This window comes from Pundamilia nyererei, unplaced genomic scaffold (assembly GCF_000239375.1).
Source record: "Pundamilia nyererei isolate P.nyererei 1_Seehausen unplaced genomic scaffold, PunNye1.0 scaffold00152, whole genome shotgun sequence".
Taxonomy (NCBI): Eukaryota; Metazoa; Chordata; class Actinopteri; order Cichliformes; family Cichlidae; genus Pundamilia; species Pundamilia nyererei.
The window spans coordinates 1266017-1288423 of NW_005187553.1; the positions used below are offsets into that span (position 1 = coordinate 1266017).

The following is a 22407-nucleotide window of genomic DNA, read 5'->3' on the forward strand; positions in this document are numbered from 1 at the left end:
GAGAGCAGATGCCTGTCTCCCTGTGTTAGAGAGAGGTCTTATATTCATACCCCCAACACAGTATTGCATGGGTATTTTTAAAATGGTATTTGTTTTAATGTATTTAAGTATTTTTAATGTTAACAAATTGTTGTATATTTGTGTTACATAGAAAACAGATTTTATTCATTTGTACCTTCATTTTTAAAAACATTCTTATTATGTTTTTTGTTTCTGAAATCTCAAAAGGCCTGATTTGGATTGTGGGATTGTTTAAAGAACATTATTAAAAAATTAAGTGGTATATTTATAATACCTCAAGTGCAGTTTGACTTCAATTTTCAGAGAGAATAAAATAACTGATTGATGCAGACACAATGAATGAACATTACATTGTTAGATAAATGTCTGAAGACATTTTTCAGAGGCTGCCTGACTTTAAATTATAATTTTAACCGTTTTTAAATAATAATAATAACAATAATAACAATAATAACAATAATAACAATAATAACAACAACAACAACAATTCTTATTATTAGAGTTTGGTGCTGTGTTAATGACTAAGTATTGGATTCTGTACTGTGTTATCCAGTGTGACTGGGGTAAAGGAAAACACAGGCAGCACCATGGACAGTTCCCCAAGCTCCTCCTCAGATGAGTTGTTTATTGAAAACTGTGTGACTGTATGTGTGATTCTTTGTGTTTGTTGCAGGATGCAAGAACTATACATCATGTACTCTCCGCGCTAATTGCACAACCAGTTTCTTCCCTATTGGTAACTGTCCTGGTGCTCGTAGAAAACAGAAGTGGGAACAGCTTCTTTTATCCCACTGGAGTTGGAAATGTTTGTTGTGTGTCTCTTTGAGTCTCTCTTCAGGTTGGCTGAAGGAACTCTAAATTACCCGTAGACTTCCTGCCATCTGCTCTAACTCAGCATGCTTTGTGAAAGAAGAGCCAGGAAGAATTTCTTGCACCACCCTCACAAAACCTTTAGAAAAAACTGAACTCACCCAGGTCTGCCTCTGTGGATGCATATTCATCTGAGTTTGTGGTGGAGTGTTTCGATACTATTTGATATTATGGTGTCTGTCATCCAGGCTATTACATTAGAACTGTCCCAGTGCACCTTCAGAATTACACTGAATGAAATGTCAGCTGTGTGATGAAAATAGTTCAATAAATTTAGTTTTCAGTCATAAAAGATTTAAAAATTCATTATGTCTTGAAATTCAAACTTTTGAACTAGTTTAAATTCTCTCAAGCTGCCCTGTGGTAACAGATGAAGTCATCTGATTTGCATAAAACTTGAAAGATGAAGACTCTCTAGGAGTTTCTGTAAATTCACACATGCAACCAAAGGTCAATGACCTCATGCAACTCTCACCCTGGAGTACTAACCTCACTCAGCAACAGCATGACTAAGAGATCACATAAGGTCAAAGCATACAGTTAATCATTTGATCTTCTGTAAGTAGCAGTTTTCAAATATTATGAGATTATGATCAATTTTGTGAAACTTCACAGCCCCAATATTACTGAGAGTCATGTAATAATAACATCTTTGTAATAAATGCTCAGTTTGTTCTTCCAGGATCTAACGCCACAGATTAACATGGTTTTCCCTGATAGATTCAGGATGGACCAGAGAGCACACAGGGAAGGAAAAGTCTTGAAGTTTTGTTGTTTGTGCTTGTACTTGGTTAGGAAAGGCTTATTATTCTGCAAAAAGCTCTTTTCTGGGCCTTCCTTACACCATAATTCAATTTATGTAACGAATAAGACAAAAACTGTCCACTTTTAAAGAAACCAATGAGGTGCAAAGAGGTTACAAATGGCTTTTAGAGCTTCCTAAGATTACACTCAGGTCACAGAGCAAGGGCAACGCTGCAAAAAGGCTTGTGTGGAATGGCATGAACAATATTTCACATTCAGATGATCAGAGAACAGCTTATAGAGTGTGTTTCTGAGAATTAGTTATAAATCCTACATCTTACAAGAGATTTTCCCCATTCTAGTTATAAGAAAATACACGGAAACGTGAACTCTCTTTGATGCTGTAACATGGAGTGAAAACACTGGTCAGGATCAACCTCACATATTAAAGTTGCCCCTCTTCCAGTGCAGCTTCTGGTGAACAACTGCCAGCAGTCTTGTAATGACTGACATATTTTAAATCTTACAGTGGTGTACCTACTGTGAGAAACACTTAAGAGCCTGCTGTTATCTTCAGTAATCCCTGCTGGCAGCAGCAGCTCCTCCTGAGAGATAAAACATTAACAAACTAAACAACAAACTCAACAGCTGAATGATTCCACACTACCAGTCATATGAGAGCTCAGCCTGCAGCTGCAAGGTTTTTAATACCCCTGGACAAACAGTAAATATTGTGAAGCAGAAGTGTTACATGTGCAGAACGCAGAGGCTGAGTAATCTGTATCAGGGGACTGAAACTGAAGGGCTACAGGGGTTAAAAGTTTACAAGTCTGTTATTTTTCCAGAGTGGAATGATTGCCCCACAAACATCTTTAATGACTCTAAAAACCAAAAAATTTGGGTGCACACATTTGAATTTATTTTGGATGGACATACAGGCTCAAATAGTAGTGCTGAAGATTCTATAATGTTCTTTAAAAGGACAAGGCCAATTAACCTATCAGTGATCACTATTGAATAAAGCTGGCAGTTTGTCTTTGTCAGGATAAGAAGGATTTGTTAGACAGCACTCACTGGATTAAACAATACTCATAACAATGGGAAAGTCAGAGTCAGTGAAGACAGTGATAATCTAAAGATCTTCTAATGATTGAAAACTGTAGATTAACACAAGATAGAAAAGTCTCTTGGAGTCAATTTTAAACAACTGTAGATTCAAAGTTCAAAGTTATTTGGACACCATTTTACCAAAGTCTGGATGAACACTGAAACTGTCACCCTCAGATGAGAGGAAATTGCCTGAGATGTTCAGAGACCAGGAAACTGCTGGATCACTAGCAGCACTGTCCACAATAAATTGAGTTTTATATCACCATGCACTAAGAGGGTGCAGCTTAAAAAAGAAGCTCCTGCTCCAAAAATCAACACTTTCAAAATTGACTGAAATTTGTAGCTGCCCATTTGGACAAGCCAAATGGCTTCTGGAGAAACGTTTTATGGTCAGACGAGATAAAGATTGGCCTCAATGAAAAAAAGATGTCCTTGCATGCAAAAAAAAAATGTGAGGCTTTCAAACTCTGTATCAACTGTCGAGCTTGGTGGTGGTAACAGCATGCACTGGGGCTGTTTTATTGCAAGTGGTACTGGTACAGGTGGATGGAATACTGAGGAAGGAGAACCACCTCCAAATTCCTCAACTTCACCTCAAATCAACATCTGGAAGGCTAAAACTTGGACACAACTGGATGTTCCAACAGGACAAAGATCCCAAACACACATGAAAGCAGGCTAATATTCTGGAATATTGTAAGATGTATAACTTCTGGATCTCTACCTTACCACACCATAGTTGTTTAAAAAAAATGGTTTTAAAAAAACAAAAACAAAAAACTAATCAATACTAAAAATTTGGATCATCACCGACAGTCCCCTCTTCATCTCCTCTAGTTGGCACAAAACTTCACACTGCACCTGCAGACAGCCAAGCACACAGTTGCTCCCCTCACCACAAGTCGTGGTTTTATTCCGACATGTAATTCCCCAGAAAAGCTTCTTGTTTCTCGTTTAATTTCTAAATGACATAGTGGACATTGGTAGCAATCACAGACATCACTGGGAAAAGTAACCTGCACGACTGAGACACATTTTGTTAACAATATCAGTTATGAGGGCCTGAGTGAGTCACACCTGGTTCTACTGACTTTCACTATTCAAACTAGTGACCTGTCTGCAAACCCACTGTAATACCATCCAGCATATAATTCAGGGTAAATACTTATGCAGTAATTACAGTGCTGGCAGGCTACAGTGACTCAGTCATAGCGTTTTTAAATGGACCTCATCAGGACCCTATAACCACAGATCATTTCGTATTCACTAAACAGCGTGAACCCATTGAAACAGGAATGAGGAATTCACACACAGCAAATCCCTTCGTGCATATTAAAACTCCACCCTGACAGAGTATCTGGCCATTACCATGCCTTGCAATGCCAATTTTCCAGGCAGCAGCTTAATGTTGCATCAAAAGATTAATATTTTCAAGGTCTTGGGAAGTCTAGCTTGTTTGCTACCTGTGAGGTTGCTATTGCTGACTCCAGCAGACCATTATTGATCAGGTTTGTGTTGTACGGGCCCAGGTGATTACTCTCAGACATACTGCAAAACAAAGGGTTCATAAACACAGCGTCTGGGACAGAGAGAGGCCAGCAGACCACAAATGCTCCTGGTAAGATAAGCTATGTAGAGAATACTGCATTTCCGTGGCTGGTTGACTCGGTGAGGCAGATGCTGCTCGTGTTGTAGCGCCGCATTGTCTCTCAAAGTGTTTCTGGCAATAAAATGAACAGAACAGACTCTTTTGGGGAAAAAAAAAGAGATCCACATAGGTTTAGAGTCTACAGTGTGGACAGGCCTATTGTCCAAAATACTTGTTTTTTTATTTTACACATAATTTTTTCCCTTTACACACAGTCAAATATTCTTTAAATGTTCAATACCTTTGTTGGATTTCAATTACAGGCTAATTGTTCTCTGACCTTTTTGTAACTTTTTCCTTTAACCCTCTCAGGCCCAAATTAAGTTTTTTGTTGCTAATGCACAACCATGTCCTGCAGTGGTACTTCTGAGAAAGTCATAAAATATGTATGTGGGGTAATCAGGTTGTTAGTTCTTAACTGTTGCAAATCTGCAACGTCTGCCTGGAGAGGGTTAACTCTGTTCCTACACCCTGCTTAAGCTGGCATGAAGTGTAACTAAACATGAAGCCACAGTGGCTTTATAATCATTTGTATGCAGTAACATTTCCAGGTCACACTAAAATGTGTGTTTTGTTTTTTTAACTCAAGGCCTGGACTTGTGTTTGTTGCATAAATAAGTTAACAGCTGGTGAATAAAAGCCTAAACCTGGCTTTGCTTTTGCTGAAGACACAAAAGACATCATTTTTTATTTATTTTTTAATAGAAGATCCTTTATGGATGATTTTCTTCTCAGGTTTGAGTAACAACATATAGCAGTAATGAATATTAATATATTAGCTGCATGATGTTGCCAATTACTATGTTGGTAGGAAGATTGTAAGCAGCCTATTCACTTTAAATAAATCATCAAGGATAAGGAAGGGAGGACAGTAGCCAGTTTACAGAAGAGTCCTACCGTCAAGCTCCTCAACAGAGATGCTGGCCAACACATCGCTGTCACTGTCGGACAGCGAGCGGCTCAGGTAGTTCCCCTTGTAGAGCAGGCCTGCCGTTACATGGTGGAACGGCATCTTCTCCCTGAGAGACAATAGAAGAAATCATTTAGACAGCAGTGAGGGTAGAAAAGAGGAGCTGTACGGGAGTCTTCTCTCTTGGAGGATTAATTCCAAAAAACAAACAACCCATTAAAAGCCCACCTTACACATTTCTAAAAACAGCAGCTTCTGTGTGTGACATTTCATGGTCCCCGCAACATCACTGTGGAATTGACTTATTAGGGTTTCAAATTAGCCACAGAAAAAGAAAAAACTGTGAGAATTGATTTGCGAGCTGCGCAGGTTCCCTTTCAAACAAAACTTACAATTAAGTCAAGAAGAAAATAAGAAATAATCAGATTTTAAAGCGACAGTTTCGCTCATTTGTGACTCTGGCACTGCTAAAACAAATCCAATAGGCGCGGCATAAACATGCTTCATAAATGAAACAGAACTCATTCACTAAATGGAAAGTAACACAGCGTGTAGCTCGAGGTGAATGTGCTGAATTCATGCCTACGTTAGGTGCATATGAGCATGCCTGTGTGCAATGTAGGTGCAAATGAGTCTGAAGTAATTAATTATTCAATAAATTAAAGCTCAAGGGCACAGGGGGAAAGTAAAAGCACTGAGATCTTAGTGATAAGATCTCCGACAGGATTTCATCTAGATGAGCCCTTTGAGGAAATGCTTCTTTGACATAATAGAGGATTTTTAGAATGAACTGAATGATCTGCACCAAACTAAAGAATCACATTTGTCATTGTTTCATCTCCTTTACGGGTTAAGTTGACAGCAGAGCAGAGTTTCATACATCTCACAGTTATGAGAGCTTAGACAAAAATATTTAGAATACATCTAAATGTGAAAAGGGAAAAGATTTTACACTCTTAGGGTTACAGTAATTTTATGCCCTCAAAATCTGTTAGTTTATATTTAGAGGTTTTTATGACAAAGGCATGCTGCTCATTCTTCTTGCAAAACCAAAATAACAACAACCATAAGCCAGGGGTGATCTTTTCTTAGCCTTCATTGAAGGTTTTAGAGGAGTTTATAGTTATACATTAATATTTCCCTCTTTGTTTGTTTCTTTTATCTCAAAAGGTTTATTTTCCTACATCCTGCAACAACGATCAGCCATCTGTCGCCTCGCAGTTCACAACCGGCCTCTGCATCTTGCATGTTTGTCAGTTTAATAAGCATGCACATCAAGACGTCTGCAGCTCCGCCTATTAGGAGCAGCTTTTTCTTGCGCGTAATGTCAGGATTTTTCATTTCCTAATTCATCAATTATTCAGCCATTTCTCAGCTGTCATTTTGAATATTACAATCATCCCTCTTGTCCGCTCTTTCAACTTTATCGCTACGAGCCAACCCACATGATGTCAGCTGATTTACACAGGTACTTTTCTGCATTTGTGTTGCCTGGGGAACTATTGATCAGAATGGCTACCATGTAAGGGCGACTTTCAATTCATATCAGAAATCAACACATGGCTTATTACGATAACAAGAATCATATTGAAAATATTTTGAAAGCAGACAATGGAGACACAAATTAATTAAAAGGCAGTTTGTGGTGCAAACTTTTGGTTTTGTAGGATGAAACAGCACTGTGTGTACTCTCAGGGTGGAGGAAAATTGTGGCTTCCATTGTGAGTTTTCTCACTTTCGTTAGATTCTGCATTCAGCAGAAAAGCTCACACTAATCAAGACTAAGAATGAATGACATAATGACACTCAGCAGCAGAAATCCAATTCTTACTTTTTACATTCCTGGGATGGTTGTTGAGCATCTTAACAGGTAGTAAGAGTTTATGTGCAAGCTAGAATTATTAGTCTGTTGGATTGCTGGAATTTTAAACACCAGCAGTAATTAAATTGTTGAGTTGTTATTATTATTATTATTTTTTTTAAATCAGTCATCTGTGTACCTGATCTCACCAAAAACCCAGTTTAGTAGTTGTTTGGTTGAAAATGAATCACATGGTGACATTTTTTCCTTAAATTCCCTAAATCAAGGATGACCTTTAAGTTATACTAGGTTTAACCTGGTATGCTGCTGTGGCAGACATATTCAATTATTTCCACACATTCATAAAGTAAAGAATCATTTTAGAATACATAAATGAAGCATGATGTTAGTTCAAGCAGAGCACTGAAGTCAGTGGTATTAGCCATTTCAGATCTTCACACGTTTCAATCTGACACTTCCCGCTATCACTCTGCTGATTCAGTTATGCCCACACCACTCCATCACAATTCCTTCGATCTCTTCCTCATGTGCTATTCATGCTATCATTTGATTTGACTAAGATTTGTTAAATTAAATGCACACTGTAAAACACTTCCTGATAGGTTTGTAGAGGAATATACTGTCTTGTGTAAATACTGGCTACTTGCAGTCTTCCTACCACTGCACATATTTATGGTGTAATACAGTATTTTTAGTGACAGTGGAAATTAATGTAAATGTTAAAATTGAAATAGCTGACTGACATCTTACAGTTAATGGCACAAAATATTTATTCATGCCAAATATGTCCATTTACGTTTCAATTTCAAAATGTAAAGAAAAAAAACGACTATGAAATATAAAAAGAAATATAGACTAATGTAATTACACATCAATACGGTACGGAGCCCCGCAAGGGACATGGGAGAAAAAAAAAATTAAGACGGACTTTTGCGAGATCTCGCAAATCAAACTCGGGATCTTGCAAACGTTTTAGCCGCATTCTTCGGAGGCCGCCAGCTCAAAGCCGACTGGGAGGACGGTGTTCGGCTGTAGTAGGTCTCGACCTCCCGTTAGCTTCGAGATGGTGCGTGTCAGACATCTCCGAAAACGTCGGAGCACTTTTTCAAATATGTGATCTTCTAATCCGAGCAGATATTTGACGTTTACACAGCTACATTTACGCCTCAAAATATTTTAAAAGTTTATTTTGTGACCCAGAAAGAGTAATATTACAACTAAGTAGCTGCCGCCATTGTTGGAATTCAACATTTGCGAGATGTCGCAAAACTTTTGCGAGATCCCGAGTTAGTTTTGCGAGATGTAGCAAAAGTTTATCGTAATTTTATTTTCTCCCATGTCCCTTGCGGGGCTCCGTACATCAAGACTATGGGACATTAAGAAAGGATAAGATTTAGATAACACTTTACTAAAATATCTCAAGGATATGGTGTTTAATAACACAAAAGATAAAGTGTGAAATAATGTGCTGAGACCATGAAACACTGACCTTCAACCCCTTAAAAAGACAGTGTAGAACAGAGCGCTTCACAGTTTTCAGCATCATTAGATCTGATTAAATTGATCAAGGTCTCAGCTGAAGAAGCTAATTTGCCCTTCAGGAACAAAGCATGCAGTAATCACTTAAATCAGAAGTGATCTTCCCTTCATCTAATCCTTACTCTCTGCATGCTGTGATATATATATTAGATGAACGGGAAAAGGAGGCAAGATCATGGAATTTAATACTCAGATCGAGTGCCTGATAAAAGTGAACCACAGAAATCAGCAGATGTTCCTGAGGATTTTACTGAAATGGCACAGAATGACAAATTCTGTATATGTATTTGAGGATTTTACTGAAATGGCACAGAATGACAAATTCTGTATATGTATTTGAAGATGGACGATTACAAACCGTTACAAACAACTGGTTTCAGTCGTTTACTTATTTAAATCACCAATTGTTTTAGAAATATTACAACATGATCCGCTCAAATGTCATCACTGCGCTCGTTCTGACTGACAAAAAGCCTAAAATCCAGCTCACAATGACAAAGAATTAAGAAAAGCACCATATCCTCACACATTTAAGAGACCATCCATAAAGCAATTAATCCACTAATTGTTTCATTTTTACTAGAATGGATTAGAAGATATTTTGCCCAAAAGTACATTTTATGTAAATTCACAAAAGAACATGGCACTAAAAGCAGATGAAACCCGCCCTTTAGTTTTATAGGATAGTAACTCAAATTTTACAATAGGTTGAGGCCATTAGCTGATGCTGTTACACAAAGTGACTTTCAGTCTGTGAGGGAGTGAGCTAGGAGTCAGAATCTGGCTCAAGGACAGTGCATGAATTGACTGAACACTATTGTTGATGTTCGCACTAGCTGTGATTAGACCTGTGGCATTTAATCATGGGCCGAGCGGTCACATCAAGAGTCTTGATTTTTTTAAGTGGTTCTGTACTAAAGGTGACAGCTAAATATGACAGGTGAGAAGGAGTTGGTCACAGATAAAAGTCTGAAGTCTCTAATTTTTTAGATCCTCAACTTTCATCCCAAAGATAAAAGTAATAAGATTAAAAGCTCAAAAAAAGAACACAGAACTGTTCTGCAATGCAACCACAAACCTTGACATTAAAACTTAACCACGAACATGATTTTAAAAACAGATCTTCCTCAGATGGATAAAAGTCCATGAATGTTTTTAGCAGTCATGCTTTAAAAAAAAAAAAAAAAAAAAAGGCTGAAGTTGAGTATGAGCAAAGTGAAGCTCATGTTTCCTTTTTTCATGATTAAAGTTCCCACAGATGACTCATGGTAGATGGTTGTGTAAATACGGATGACAATCAGTAATATAAGAAAGACATTTTAAAAGCCACTTTTTATTTGAAGGTGGCAACTCTAAGAAAATTAAATGCCATTTGGAGCATTCACAGCTTTGTTTTCAAAGCATTTTAATCACTTTAAATATTAGTATTACACATTAGCTGAAGAGAGAACAAACTATTAATGCACCAATTTAATACTCTTAAGACTTTCTAGTCCTGTAAAGACTGGGTCACTGCAAAAATGAACCCTATTACACCTGAGACATAAATAAAACCTCACTAAAGTTGCATGCCTTACGGGGAAAGCATTACTTGTGCTGACACTTCAAGGATAATACAAAGGTGACATGACTAATCAAAACTGTTTGACCCCAAAGGAAGAAGCAGGAAGCTGCAATTATGCAGCTGCCATTAAAATGTCTTATGTCCTCAAATAACTGGCGGGAAGACATGATGAACTCATTCCACTGCAAACTGTCCATCAACTGGATGCCAAAGATTACAGTCACAAAAAATGTTGAACATGCACATCAAAAGCCAAAACAATCCCAAATGTTAAAAATTATAAAACACTAAATATTTCATTGTTATGGGCAGATACTCTCCAAATGCTCTTTTTTAATGTTTGTTTGAATATAATGGAATTGAGCTGTAATAAAAATACGTTCTTTCAATTCAATAATTTTCATGCCATTTTAGCACTACAATTTAAGCACAATGGACTTCCGTTTAAGGTGTATTCATGCTGTAACTGTATGTAAATGTCCAGAAACAGTCACTATCTCTCTGAACAAAAAATATATGATGTGATATAAATGATCAAACTGAGTTTCACCAATATACTGATGCTTTGCCTCATAACTATACAAACAACTCAGTCCCTTGAATCCTTCACCTCTCTTCTATAAGAAATCACTAATTGACCCATGACTGCATCAAAAGTGCAAAAGCAGCCCATCCTCATTTCTGAGGTTTCACTTTTGAAAAAAAGCAAAACCTGATGAAAGAGCACAGCCTTACTCAGAGCTTCCTGCATGACAAGGAGGCCAGATGGCAATTTCTTACATCAGACCCTGCATCACAACAGCCAACAGCAATGGGCCAATACAGAGCGGGACACGAGGAGAACAATGTGTACCAACAGCAGCCGCTCCAGCCACAAGATCAGCTTCGTAATGGACATAATACAGTGACAGCTTTGTGTAAAAATACATTCTCCATCAAAGATGTAACAGCAAAACAAAACCACCTGATGTGATGTCACAGACTGAAGTTTGGCTACACTGGCAGATTTCTTGAAAAGGTCCAACCACAGAAATAAATGCAGCAGAAACTTTGTGTGTAGTTAGATCATTTTTCATCACAGAGATTAAAATGAGAGCATAGTCAGCTGTCAACTGGTCATAAAATAAATTGCCAATTAGAGAAATGACAGATGTTAAAATAAAAACAATGAAAAAAATAATAATTTCCAGACCAAACCAGAAGTTGGTCATTTCGGTTACAATGGTGTTTCTGTGGTGTGAGGCTCTTTGGTGCCATCTGATGACTCAGTTTGTGTAAACACATTGACCATAAGACGATATTATACAATACAGCGAATGCACAACACAGCTGCTAAAACAGACCTGAAAACAAAGTAATCCCTTCTCAAAAGTCATGGTGACACTTATTTAATTGCCTGTTGCTTTTGATCATTCAACTTTATCTATTCGAATGGTGTGCAAGGTGACAAGTCACAACAGGCAATGAAACAAATTTCTGTTGAAATCATAACGTGAAAAACATTTCCATTTGTCAATGAAATATGGACTTTTTGTGAAATTAAATTATGGCTCTATGACTTCCAGTGCCATCGACTGGGCAGCAAAGGCACACAAGGGGTTTAAACATCGGCCAAGTGAGTGCAAAGCCAATTCATCAAACCATCACTACAAAGCTGAATTCAGTCTACAAAGCTGAATTCAGTCTCCAAACTGAGAAAAGAAAAGACGGGAGTGTTCCACAGAAGTGCCACCTCTCTGCACATATTATCAGCTGCTCCCTGCAGCAACAGACCATTTCTCTGTTTCTCCCATATGATGATTCTTACCCACACTGGTGGCTGAGATTGTACTCTGTAGGATACTGCAGCACAACCGGCTCTCTTGCCGGACTCTCCACCACGTCCACTGTCCCATCATCCCTCAGGTATGGGTTGCCCGGCAAGTCTCCATTTACCTCCGCATGTGTCTCTGGCGATGGCATGCTGGAGGGCTCCACCATCTGAGGATCCGGCTCTGTGACCTCCTCCTCCATCAGTCTTTTATATGCAGTGCCTCCAGCAGCAGCAGTACAGTGCCTGTCCACAAACCACTGAACCCAGCTGCCTCCACAGTTTGGGTTTGTCCCAGAGCAGCAGCATCAGTTCCCTGAAATCCGTTGTTAATATTTGAGCAGTGAGAGCAGCAGGTACGGTAGCTCCTCTCACACTCCACTCTTGGCTTCTTACTCACTCCCGCCGTCCCTCCCTCTCCTGTCTGTCTCCCTCTCTCCCCCCCTTACTCGCTCGCTCACTCTACAGCGCAAACATTCCTCCACATGGGGAAATGGAGTGAGGGCTCATTAGTGAGTCCCGATGACAGACTCAGCTCTGCTTGCCTGCCTGCGGCTGTACTGGCAAAGTACACACGGAGAAGCTACAGAGAGGGAGAAAGGGCGAGGCGAAAAGAAAGGGAGAGATACAGAGGAAGAAAAAGAAAATAAAGACACGTGAATTATTAGAGATTAATTAGAGACGAAAAACAGGGAAATAGGAAGAAAAATGATAGGTAACGTGAAAAAGGCTGAAAGGGTGTTTTTGTACAGACGGTCCCAATAACCCAGTGGGTTTTGCTTACAATGCGCTCTGCAGGTCTACACGGGGACCTGCTGGGAGAAACCACAGAGAGCGGAACATGTTGGGAGAGTCTTATAAGAGCGTGCGCCACCGTGTGGAGCAGGAGTGCGCGCTGGACGCCTCGCAACAGGAGGATGGGGATGGTGGAAGGGGGGCGGCGTCCCGGCAGGGGGTCCACAGTGAGAAGTCCTTCCTCACATCGACCCAAGATACATACAAGACAGACACTTTCCGCGCTTTCTTGTCATCAGTGTGATAGAAATGACATTTTCCAACAGCTACCATCATCACTAACAGCATCCACCCTCTCATTTAAACACCTTCAGCTCAGATCTTATGCTGTTTGAATCAAAGCTCACAGAAACACCTACTTCAGTCGAAAATATATCTCAACCCGATTTTGCTTAAGCTAAACCACATTCATGTTTTTGTTTTTTTAAGGAACAATGTGCTAGACTTTATTAGACTGAAATCTTGCGCAAATGTCAGTGCATAGAAGGGAAAACGAAGTATCATGCGGACTTATGTTCAAGCCTATTTTTCACCCAGTCTCCATAGTGTCTGCATAGGCACAAAAAACTGCAGCGAAAATCACCCGCAGATTCTTACGAGTGGACACCCGCTGGTTCTGACGGGGCCAAGCAACAACAGGTGTGGGGCTGAGCGCAGCACTTGCGGGATTAAATGCGGACAAAGAAAAAAAATCCCCATTTTCCAATGATACGCTGCAGCCAATTCATTGCCCAGTGAAGATATTTTATACCCTGAATTCCACTGCTTACCTCTGAGGCTGTTAGATGTCTGAAGGTGAGCTGTCAAATCCGTTAATCGATGCTCGCAGTAGGCTCCAGTTTAGAGACTTGGGGTGGACTCCTCAATCAGCCGTGTCGATCGATCCTGACGACGGTGATCCTGCTGATTGCTTTCTTATTAGTTAGTTATTCCTTTGTTTTGACAGTGCAGCGTGGCCATGCTACACCGGCAGGGCAGCGTGTGTTTTAATAGCTTCTGAAGTCCAGCAGCAGTTGGACACATCTATTCGAGTTGCACTTTTTTGCCAAACTCTCATCAGCATTTAAAATATTTTATCATCTAGCTGTAGCCCCTAATACTCACAGAGACTGCGGAATCTAATAAAAAAAAAAATCACTGCCCTGGGTCTGTTGTTTCAAACTCACAATCCAAGGAGTGAAGATCCACACACACAAGTGCCGAGCGTCAGTACGATTGATGAGAGCAGCCCAGTGCCCAACAGAGACGCTTCAATCCAAACCAATACGCAACCGAGCAGGAAAGCAGCGGATTGGCTGTTTTCACTTGTTTGCTTATATCGTGGTCTATCGTCTCATTTTCAAGCGGAGGAAACACCTGCACCGTTTTGAAAACACCTAACCGGACACATTTCTTCTGTTACCCCGCCTCTTCTCCAAATTTCAGACGTGACAACGTGCCAAACCAGCCAAATTAAGTTTGTGTGTTAGGATTATTTCAAATTAATTTACTGCCAGCAGCAGAAAACATATTTCCTAATACATTCTGTTTCCAATACAATACAACAATTTCTCTTCCCTGCTCCAATATTCATGTATTTGCTCCTCAGAGAGCTTAGTTTTTACAGGTTTTTCACCAACGCTCAGTCATCATTTCTGCCCTGCTTCACCAAACAAAGCCTTAATCACACATTCTCTCTCCACTTCAGACTGCTGAACAATGGCTTATGTTTACCAGAACCCAAAACAAGACTGATGACTAAAAACGGCAACAAACTCTCTGATGAATGACTGAATATATCAGAAAGGCTTGCAGTGACATTCTGCAGGTGCAGTGTGTTCTTTTGAACAACATGTCTCCTTAAGAAAAAGAGAAATTTATAATGAATGAAGTTCAGAACTGAGCAAAGACATGCATTTACAGAATGAAGTTATCCTGTACAGGAGTAGAAGAAGAAGAAGAAGAAATCTATAGCTGAAAGCTGCTGCTAAAAATAACGTTACTATCCTGATATGTCGCCCAAACAAAAAGCTAAAGCAATTCTGATTCTTAGTGCACTGCCAGACAGTCATCTACCATACAGTATAATATCATGTGAAGAAAGAAAGACCCCTAAAAAGCCCATAAGAAACCAAATGGATGTATTTACTTCACATTGTGTCATTATTAGTCTTTTTTATGATGTGTCTCATTAACTAAAAGGCTTCCCAGATTTTTTCCACCCCTCTGTTTATCACTACCACCACCACATTCCCAAATTACTTCTTTTTCACTGCACGCTGTTAAATGTCCATATTTGGTGCACTGATCATGTATATGATATATTGCCTTAAGGATATTTTGTCTTATTGGCGGACATGCAGGCAGATTCAAACAGAAACAGGGAATTAGTTTACCTTAATGAGGAGAAATACTGTGAGAGAACAGCCGTGAGCAAACCACGGACATCTCCCAGAAAGTCTGAGAGTATCTGGTACCTAATATGAGAAAGGAAGTTGTTTACCTCAACCTCCTTTACTATACCAGTTTGAGCGGAATACACTGCAGACCTCATTAGATAGGTGTTTCTCATGTTCTCATGTCTCAGCAGGCCCACGTGGCCCTTCAGTTTGGTTGCTTTTTGTTCAAGGTTAACGTGAGAGTGATATACGTTTTACTTTTCAGTGTTGCCAGTTCACATTTTAATAGTTAATGAAAGCTGTTCCCAGAAAATAAACTTTCTTCAAAGGAATCAAAATACAGAGAGGTTTAGTATTTAGTTGGTGATTTGCAGGTGAAAATACTTTTCAGTGTCTGTGTTTAAATATGAGGACTTTGTTTGCAATTAGCCAGCATTTCAGCAACCGGAGGCCCCAGCTTTGTTGCAATACAGTACGTGAAATGCTTTTTTGATGATTATTTGCAGCCTCTATGCATACAAATACAAAATTTTAACCAAATGTAATTTTACCTTGACATTTTTTTCAGTTCTGAGGCAGTGTTTATATACAGAAAGACTATAACAATGGGAACTTATCTCCAAATGAGTCACTAAAGTCATTTAAAGAAGCTGACCAGTAATGAAAATAATACGTGGTTTTCTGTTCAATAATGATTAGAAGTCAGCGGCTGTTTTCTGCTGAAGGCTACGAGGCTGACGGCAGAGCTCTTTCCACACACCCACTCACTTTCTTTATTCCTATTCCTGTCAGTTTAATCAAATGAATGCCTATGTCTAACAGGGTATTGTATGTTTAATAGTGGTATTCTAGATTCAGGGTAATGTGCCCACTAGGAATGCCAAAGGACAAAAAAGGTCCTGCCAAAAGTGCCACCCACGTTTATACTGTCAGGGTTGCAACAATTATTTTTCACATTTTAAGGCATTTGGAAGGAGTCACCCGGTCTGACTTGGAGTGAGTCAGCAGGCAGACAATTTGGTTACAGTGTAGTCTGAGAAACGCTGGATGTACTGCATATTGACTAATAACAGTTTTCTCCAATAAACATGAAATTCCTTTTATCAAGCGAGCACAAAACCCTGTGCAATGCAAAGCTGCCACGCACTGCATGGGGTTATTAGAAGCAAGTGTACATGTGACTCTTGTTCAAGAAGGTCAAGGCAAAAACAAAGGTTTTATACACAGTCCATGATCTGTTACAGACTATCAAGAAACTACTTGTGAATATAAAAGATGGATGAGATCAACACATCTGTTAGTGAATCCTGTTTTCATGTCTTACGTTGAGTGGTTTCAATGTTGCCATATTGGTGTTTTGAATCCAGATGTGATGAGGGAGGAGCAATGTGAGGGACAGTGCTTGTTTTTAGGGTCACAGCTTGTCAGTAACACAGTATACCTGCCATGACTATAATGAGGACCAGAATTTATAAAATTAATGTCTCATTATGTTCAGTAATGTTTCCTCAACACATATCTACTGTGTTGCTGCTCTGGACTCTACATCAGCAACAGGCAGACATGTTTTTATGAAACAGTTCTTTTTTTTTTTTTTACAGTGTCCTGTACATTGCAATCAGAGTAGAGAAATCACCCTGATCCAGCTGATTGTGGGTTCCGGTGAGGTCTATTATTTACCTGCAGATTGACCCTCATGCTGTTAGAAGTGCATACATAAATACTCTTTGGTAGGAACAGCCTGTAACTCCGTAGCTGCTTAAATACACTGTGACACCAGCATTAGAGGGTTACTGTTTGGATTTACGTGGATGTTGTGACAAAAATATTTTGCATTGATTAAAAGGAGCTTATAGGATGGGAGTTATGCTGGTTCTGTGAATGTAAAAACAACAAGAGAAGACAAACAACTAATCCAACTCAAGATTATCTTTTGTTTGTCTTATAACTACTTGAAAAGGAGCTTCTCATTGAGGCTGTGCTATAAAGAAACCCCTATAATAGGTAAACAAGTAAGCTTGGTAGGTCATTAACCAAGCAATTTAGAGGAAGTATGTTTGAATAAATTGCAGTCTTAGCAGTTTTTTTCAGCTCTGGGCTTAGGATACACCTCAAGCAGGCAGCGTTGAAAGCTATTTTGATATTAGCTTTTCTGCACACACACATCCGAACATGCACATACAGCTACCATGCATCACGAAACCAATCTGTGCTTAGTTCAGCCAAAGAAAGCTCATCACCATGAGGTGTGTGTATGTGCATGTGTCAGTGTGACAGCATTTCTGAGCCTGTGTGTGTGTGTGTGTGTGTTCTTGATGGAATGAGTCACAATGTCTCTGGTTTTGCTGTGGCTTCATGTAACTTTTCAAAATGGAATCTAATGCATCAATTCATCTGCTCTGGATTTGCTGAAACAAAATGAAAGTCCTCAACGATGAGGCTTGACAGCAGCTGAAGACCACAAAGCTTCTCCCTGCTGCTTATCTCTGTAGGGGACAAAGAGGAGGACTGTCTTTTTAGAACTATGTGAATACTAAATGGCTATTGTCAGAGGCATGATTCGGAATATCTCATTCATTGCATTATGATTCGGTGAAATGGGAGCTTACCATCCATGTCTTTAAAGCAATGGTATGAGCTCTGGTTTAAAACCAAACTGAAATAACCAACGCTAATAACAATCCTTATGAATATGATTTTGGACTTCAGCACTAGGGAAAAATAGAGTTTGATCAACAGTATTTCTGTGACAATAATGTTATGACACGGTGGCAAAAAGACTTTCTCTGAATGTATTGGCAAAAGGCAGAGAACACCTAGAACAAGTTGCTGCTCCATCACACACAAGCAGTCCAACACATTCACACTGAGATTCACACTTCTGGCAGTTTAGAGCCTTTAGTGTCACTTTCCTCCCACAGTTCAAAGACAGGACCTGTTAACTAGCAGCTTTTCAAATTGCCTGCTTTCCAATTGATGCTGTGAGGACAAATAATAGTACAAATAAATCTGATTAAGTAAATGCAAAAATACACCCTGGCGATTTTTATAATTCAGCAAGAGTTTAGATATTTTATTTATTTATTTTTCTGGAGAAAAAACCTTTCAGTTCAAGTTCAAGTCCTGTCTGAGGAACATAGTGCAGTCAGTTCACGGTTACCATGGTTTAGCCTGTTACTGACAGAAGGAGCTGTGGCTAAATATAATTGAGCAAGTCTCTTCTTCTGCACGGAGGTCAGATCCATGGCTTCTGAAAAATAAAAAACCATCACGCTGGGTGGTCAGGTATCTGGAGAGCAGACGAAATACAAATTTCAAAGCTGTGCTGTTGTCATGGATCAAGTGAGAGACAAGGTTATTCTAGTTAAAATATATGTGAACAAATATTGTAGTTAACTAAGATTTAAAAAGAAAGAAAGAAAGCTTCTAAGAAAACGATGAAAAATCAACTAAAATTACTTTTAACTTGGAAAACTAACCAAAACAAAACAGAGGAAATATTCTTAGTTTTAGAGTATTTGTTAGTTTAGTTATTTTTTAACTCAGATTTTTAAACAATAAGAATTAAACTAAAACCAGAAAACTTATTCTGGAAACTAAATGAAACTAAACTGATTTAAGAACAAAAGAATACTAACCCCAGTGAGAGACGGTTCTGATTTAAGGCAAATGTCCTGCTTTAACAGACATATTTTAAAATAGCTCCACAATTGTTTACATTACATTAATATTTTTCACATTAAACTGATTCACTTACTCAACCTCAGCTTCTTAATCACCAAAAACTGCAGTGAACAGGCTGGAGTTACACATCACAGCAGCCTGTCTGTAAATGTGCCAAAATAACCTTATTGGATATGAATCATGAATGAAGGAGAACTGATCTAAAGAGAGGTGATTTAAAAAGGAAAGCATTTCATATGGTAATCTTCAGTTGGTGGTTACAGTATAAGAATATTTTAGAAAGATTTCTGTCCTAGAAATCTGTGTCTCTCTGTCTAAAATTTTCAGGGATATTTTGTTGCATTTTTGTTGGTAAAAGTTGCATTTGCATGTTTTCATTAAAATAGAATTATTTTCAGAGTTTGACAAAACTTCGTGCAAGTACTTCCAGAAAGTTACTACAGTACCAACACTTCGGGGGGCGGGGTGAAACCGCTGTGAGACCTTGCCCCATCCTATCATGTGACCTACTGAGGTCACCTGAGTCATCAAGGTGTGAGTTGGGTTTGAAGCACCTGGGATGGGATTTTAAGACTGCATTGTAGTTGGCTGATAGATGGAGATCTATTCAATGATTATTCACAGCAGACATGCATAGCCTCCTTTGCTCCTCTTTCAAACCATCTGTCTTCTCACATGGCACATCATGGAAGAACCACCTCCACAGAACAAGACTCACCTGCATTTAAAGGACAAAGGAGACCGTGTTCAATTTTTGGGCAAAGCAGACAGACCGTTAACACATTGTTAGCTAAAAAACGTCATCTTAAAGGTCAGTTTAAAAAATATCTCTCTTTAAGGGCAAGCACAATGGTGCAGTGGCCTCCCATTAAAAAGGTCCTGGGTTTGAATCTACCCGCCAGCTGGAGGGCCTCTGTCCGGGGTTAGGCTAACTTGTGATTCTGAACTGGCCATAGGTGTGAGTGGTTGCTTATCGCTTAGCTTTTGTCTTATGACAGCTGGGAGAGGGTGTCAACTCCCCCTCCTGACCCTGAACTGGTTAAGCAGAAGAAGATGGATGGATGCTCCCTGATGGATGGAGCAAGTATCACAGGTCTTTATTTCAGTCACCTTGTGCAACCCAGGCTTGTTGTCTGCTAACCTGCCTCTCATCCATTCATCAGTCAAACTGAGCAGCAGATAGCGAACCACAGGACATAAAGGTTACAGAATAATGTGCTCTAAACCCACCAATAGGCTCGCTGAGACGACACACAGTCTCCATGAGACAGAAACATATAAATAGCATATGACAACCTTTTTGAAATCCAGACTGTTACTGTGTCTCTCTTTCTCTCAATTTAAATGATAATATATTTAAAAGGAGATGTACTAAGCATTGTGTGCTCCCAGTACATGTACACTGACTCTTTGTTGCCACGTTGTTTATTCTAATGAGCATCCTTAAAGTCTTAATGCAAGATTTAGTGTACATACAGACACAGCCACCAACTGTAAGTGGATGAAAACAGGATAGAGCCAAGTCAATTATTCTTACATGAAATTGTGCTACATATGCTTCCTGGACATAGAACATTGAATGAACTATCTCTGGCTTTCTGGCTGAGATTGTAATTTAGCACATTTTTATGATGTGCACCAGTTCGTAGAAACTTTCTTACAGTGCCTTCAACTACAACAGCATCCTAACTTAATACATAACCATTTAAGTCACTTTATATAATGAAGAAGGTTTTGATGCTCAGAGAAGGAAGTTCAACTCTTTACAAATTGGATTTGCTTTTGATAGGATCTTGGAAACTTATTCTTCAGACCTAATCTACTCTGGAGCAGATTAGTTTAAGATAAAGGATCTATACATATAAAACAAAAACCTAATAACCAATAAAGCCTTGCACTGGAAGTCAGTCTGTGTTATGTTTTTAGATGTGCTTATTTTTTGCTCTCAGACAGTTTAACACTGATAAAGTTAAAGCTGAAAGAATATCTAAGAATAAGTTTTACATAACATAGGAATTTCTTCATTGAACCAATTCATTAATTCAATGAAATACAGAAGTAATTATAGGCATCATTATGGCACCTCGGTGATGGGCAGTGAAGTTTGCTAAATGAGACGATCTCTTTTTCCTTAGATTGCCTTTTTTGGATTTAATTTTAGATTTATTTTTTTTAATGTAGAGCTTTTCTATTATTTGTGGCCACTCAAAAGTCTTGAAGTGCACCCATTAATACAGTGCTTTTCATACAGAGCTTTTACATGTGCACAGTCCCTCTTTCTGCTCTGCTCTCCTCCGCTTTAGCTCTAGGAGCTGTGCTGCTTTCAGACTGCATTATCAGCTTCATATTTTTCTAATATTATAGTTTCCTTCTTGTTTTTATGTTACTCTGTGGATTGGGCCTGCCCATGTTTGTGACTGATCATACTCACGGGTAGATTGATAGATTGATTAGATTGGTAGATTATAGATTCCGGGTTATGTTAATGAGGTAACAAGTGGTAACCTCTGGAGCTGAAAAATGAAGCCAAGGCTTAAATGACGCGGTTCCTTTCATGGGACTTGAAGCTGGCTTCAAAAAATAAACAATCCTCATAGACTATCACATGAAAATAACAAACTTTACAGCAGAGAAGTTCATAACATCTGCATATGTTTACATACTGGAGTGAGGGGATTGCTGTCTTAAGTGACAGGTGTGCTAACATGGGTAGTAGTATGAAATTTTGTTGAATGAAATTCTAGTATTTTATTATTTTGTTACCATCCATCCTCTTCCGCTTATCTAATTCAGGGTCACAGGGAGACTGGAGCCTATCCCAGCTGCCACGGCGTGAGAGCTGATAGGTGCCTCTTGGGTTGGTACAGTATATGAATGTAGGTGACTCATGTGACTCTTATATTACAGTAGGTGAAGCCAGAAAAGGGACATATAGCCTGGTCATTTTGTACTTTCTTCATACTTAATTTTGTGAAATTAGGTATTTTGACTTGGATACAAGTTATTTTGCAGGTCAACATTAATGGTGCTCAAGAAAGCAAAAAAAGAAAGTAAAGAAGTTTAACCTTCAGCTTGATTTTGCTAATTGCTTTTGATGGTGTCAAATGTTTGCATGGACGTTTCCCCTTTTATTCACCGAGTTGTGAAACAGACCATATGACAGCTGAGCCTGAGGAAAGAAACAATGATCCAGGACACACAGCAGGCAATTAGCACCTATCTCTCCTAATCAGTCTGCGCCCTGCATGCATTTCAGCACTCATTATTGAGACAGATTTTCTATGATTCATCGCATTGCTGTGTGATTTACCACCACTCAGCAGTCAGGCGAGAATTCATTACACCATTAGAATGCAAATCCTCCTTTGAAAATAAAGCATCAATATGCGAGGCGATGCCTTCATTAGACGGTCATTTGGTTAATTGAGTCACTTTGTTTTAAGAGGGGATTAGCATATGAGCTAAATCAAGGTCGTTCGCCCCACCTGTCTCATACAGACACGACACGCTAC

General features: G+C 39.0%; 1 protein-coding gene across 2 annotated transcripts in view; it reads right to left on the bottom strand.

Moving 5' to 3' along the window:
- Positions 1-14104, bottom strand: part of caln1 (calneuron 1) — a 55044-nt gene extending 40940 nt beyond the window's left edge. The window contains exons 1-2 of one of the 2 annotated variants that reach the window (XM_005745021.2): positions 13604-14104; positions 5291-5412 (exon numbers count right to left, since the gene is read on the bottom strand). In XM_005745021.2, the coding sequence (XP_005745078.1) occupies positions 5291-5405 (115 nt within the window). In that variant the 5' untranslated portion in view covers positions 5406-5412; positions 13604-14104. Of the gene's footprint in view, positions 1-5290; positions 5413-12035; positions 12414-13603 lie in introns of those variants that run through there. The other variant, XM_005745020.2, reaches the window with a different exon arrangement.
- Positions 14105-22407: the final 8303 nt, after the last annotated feature.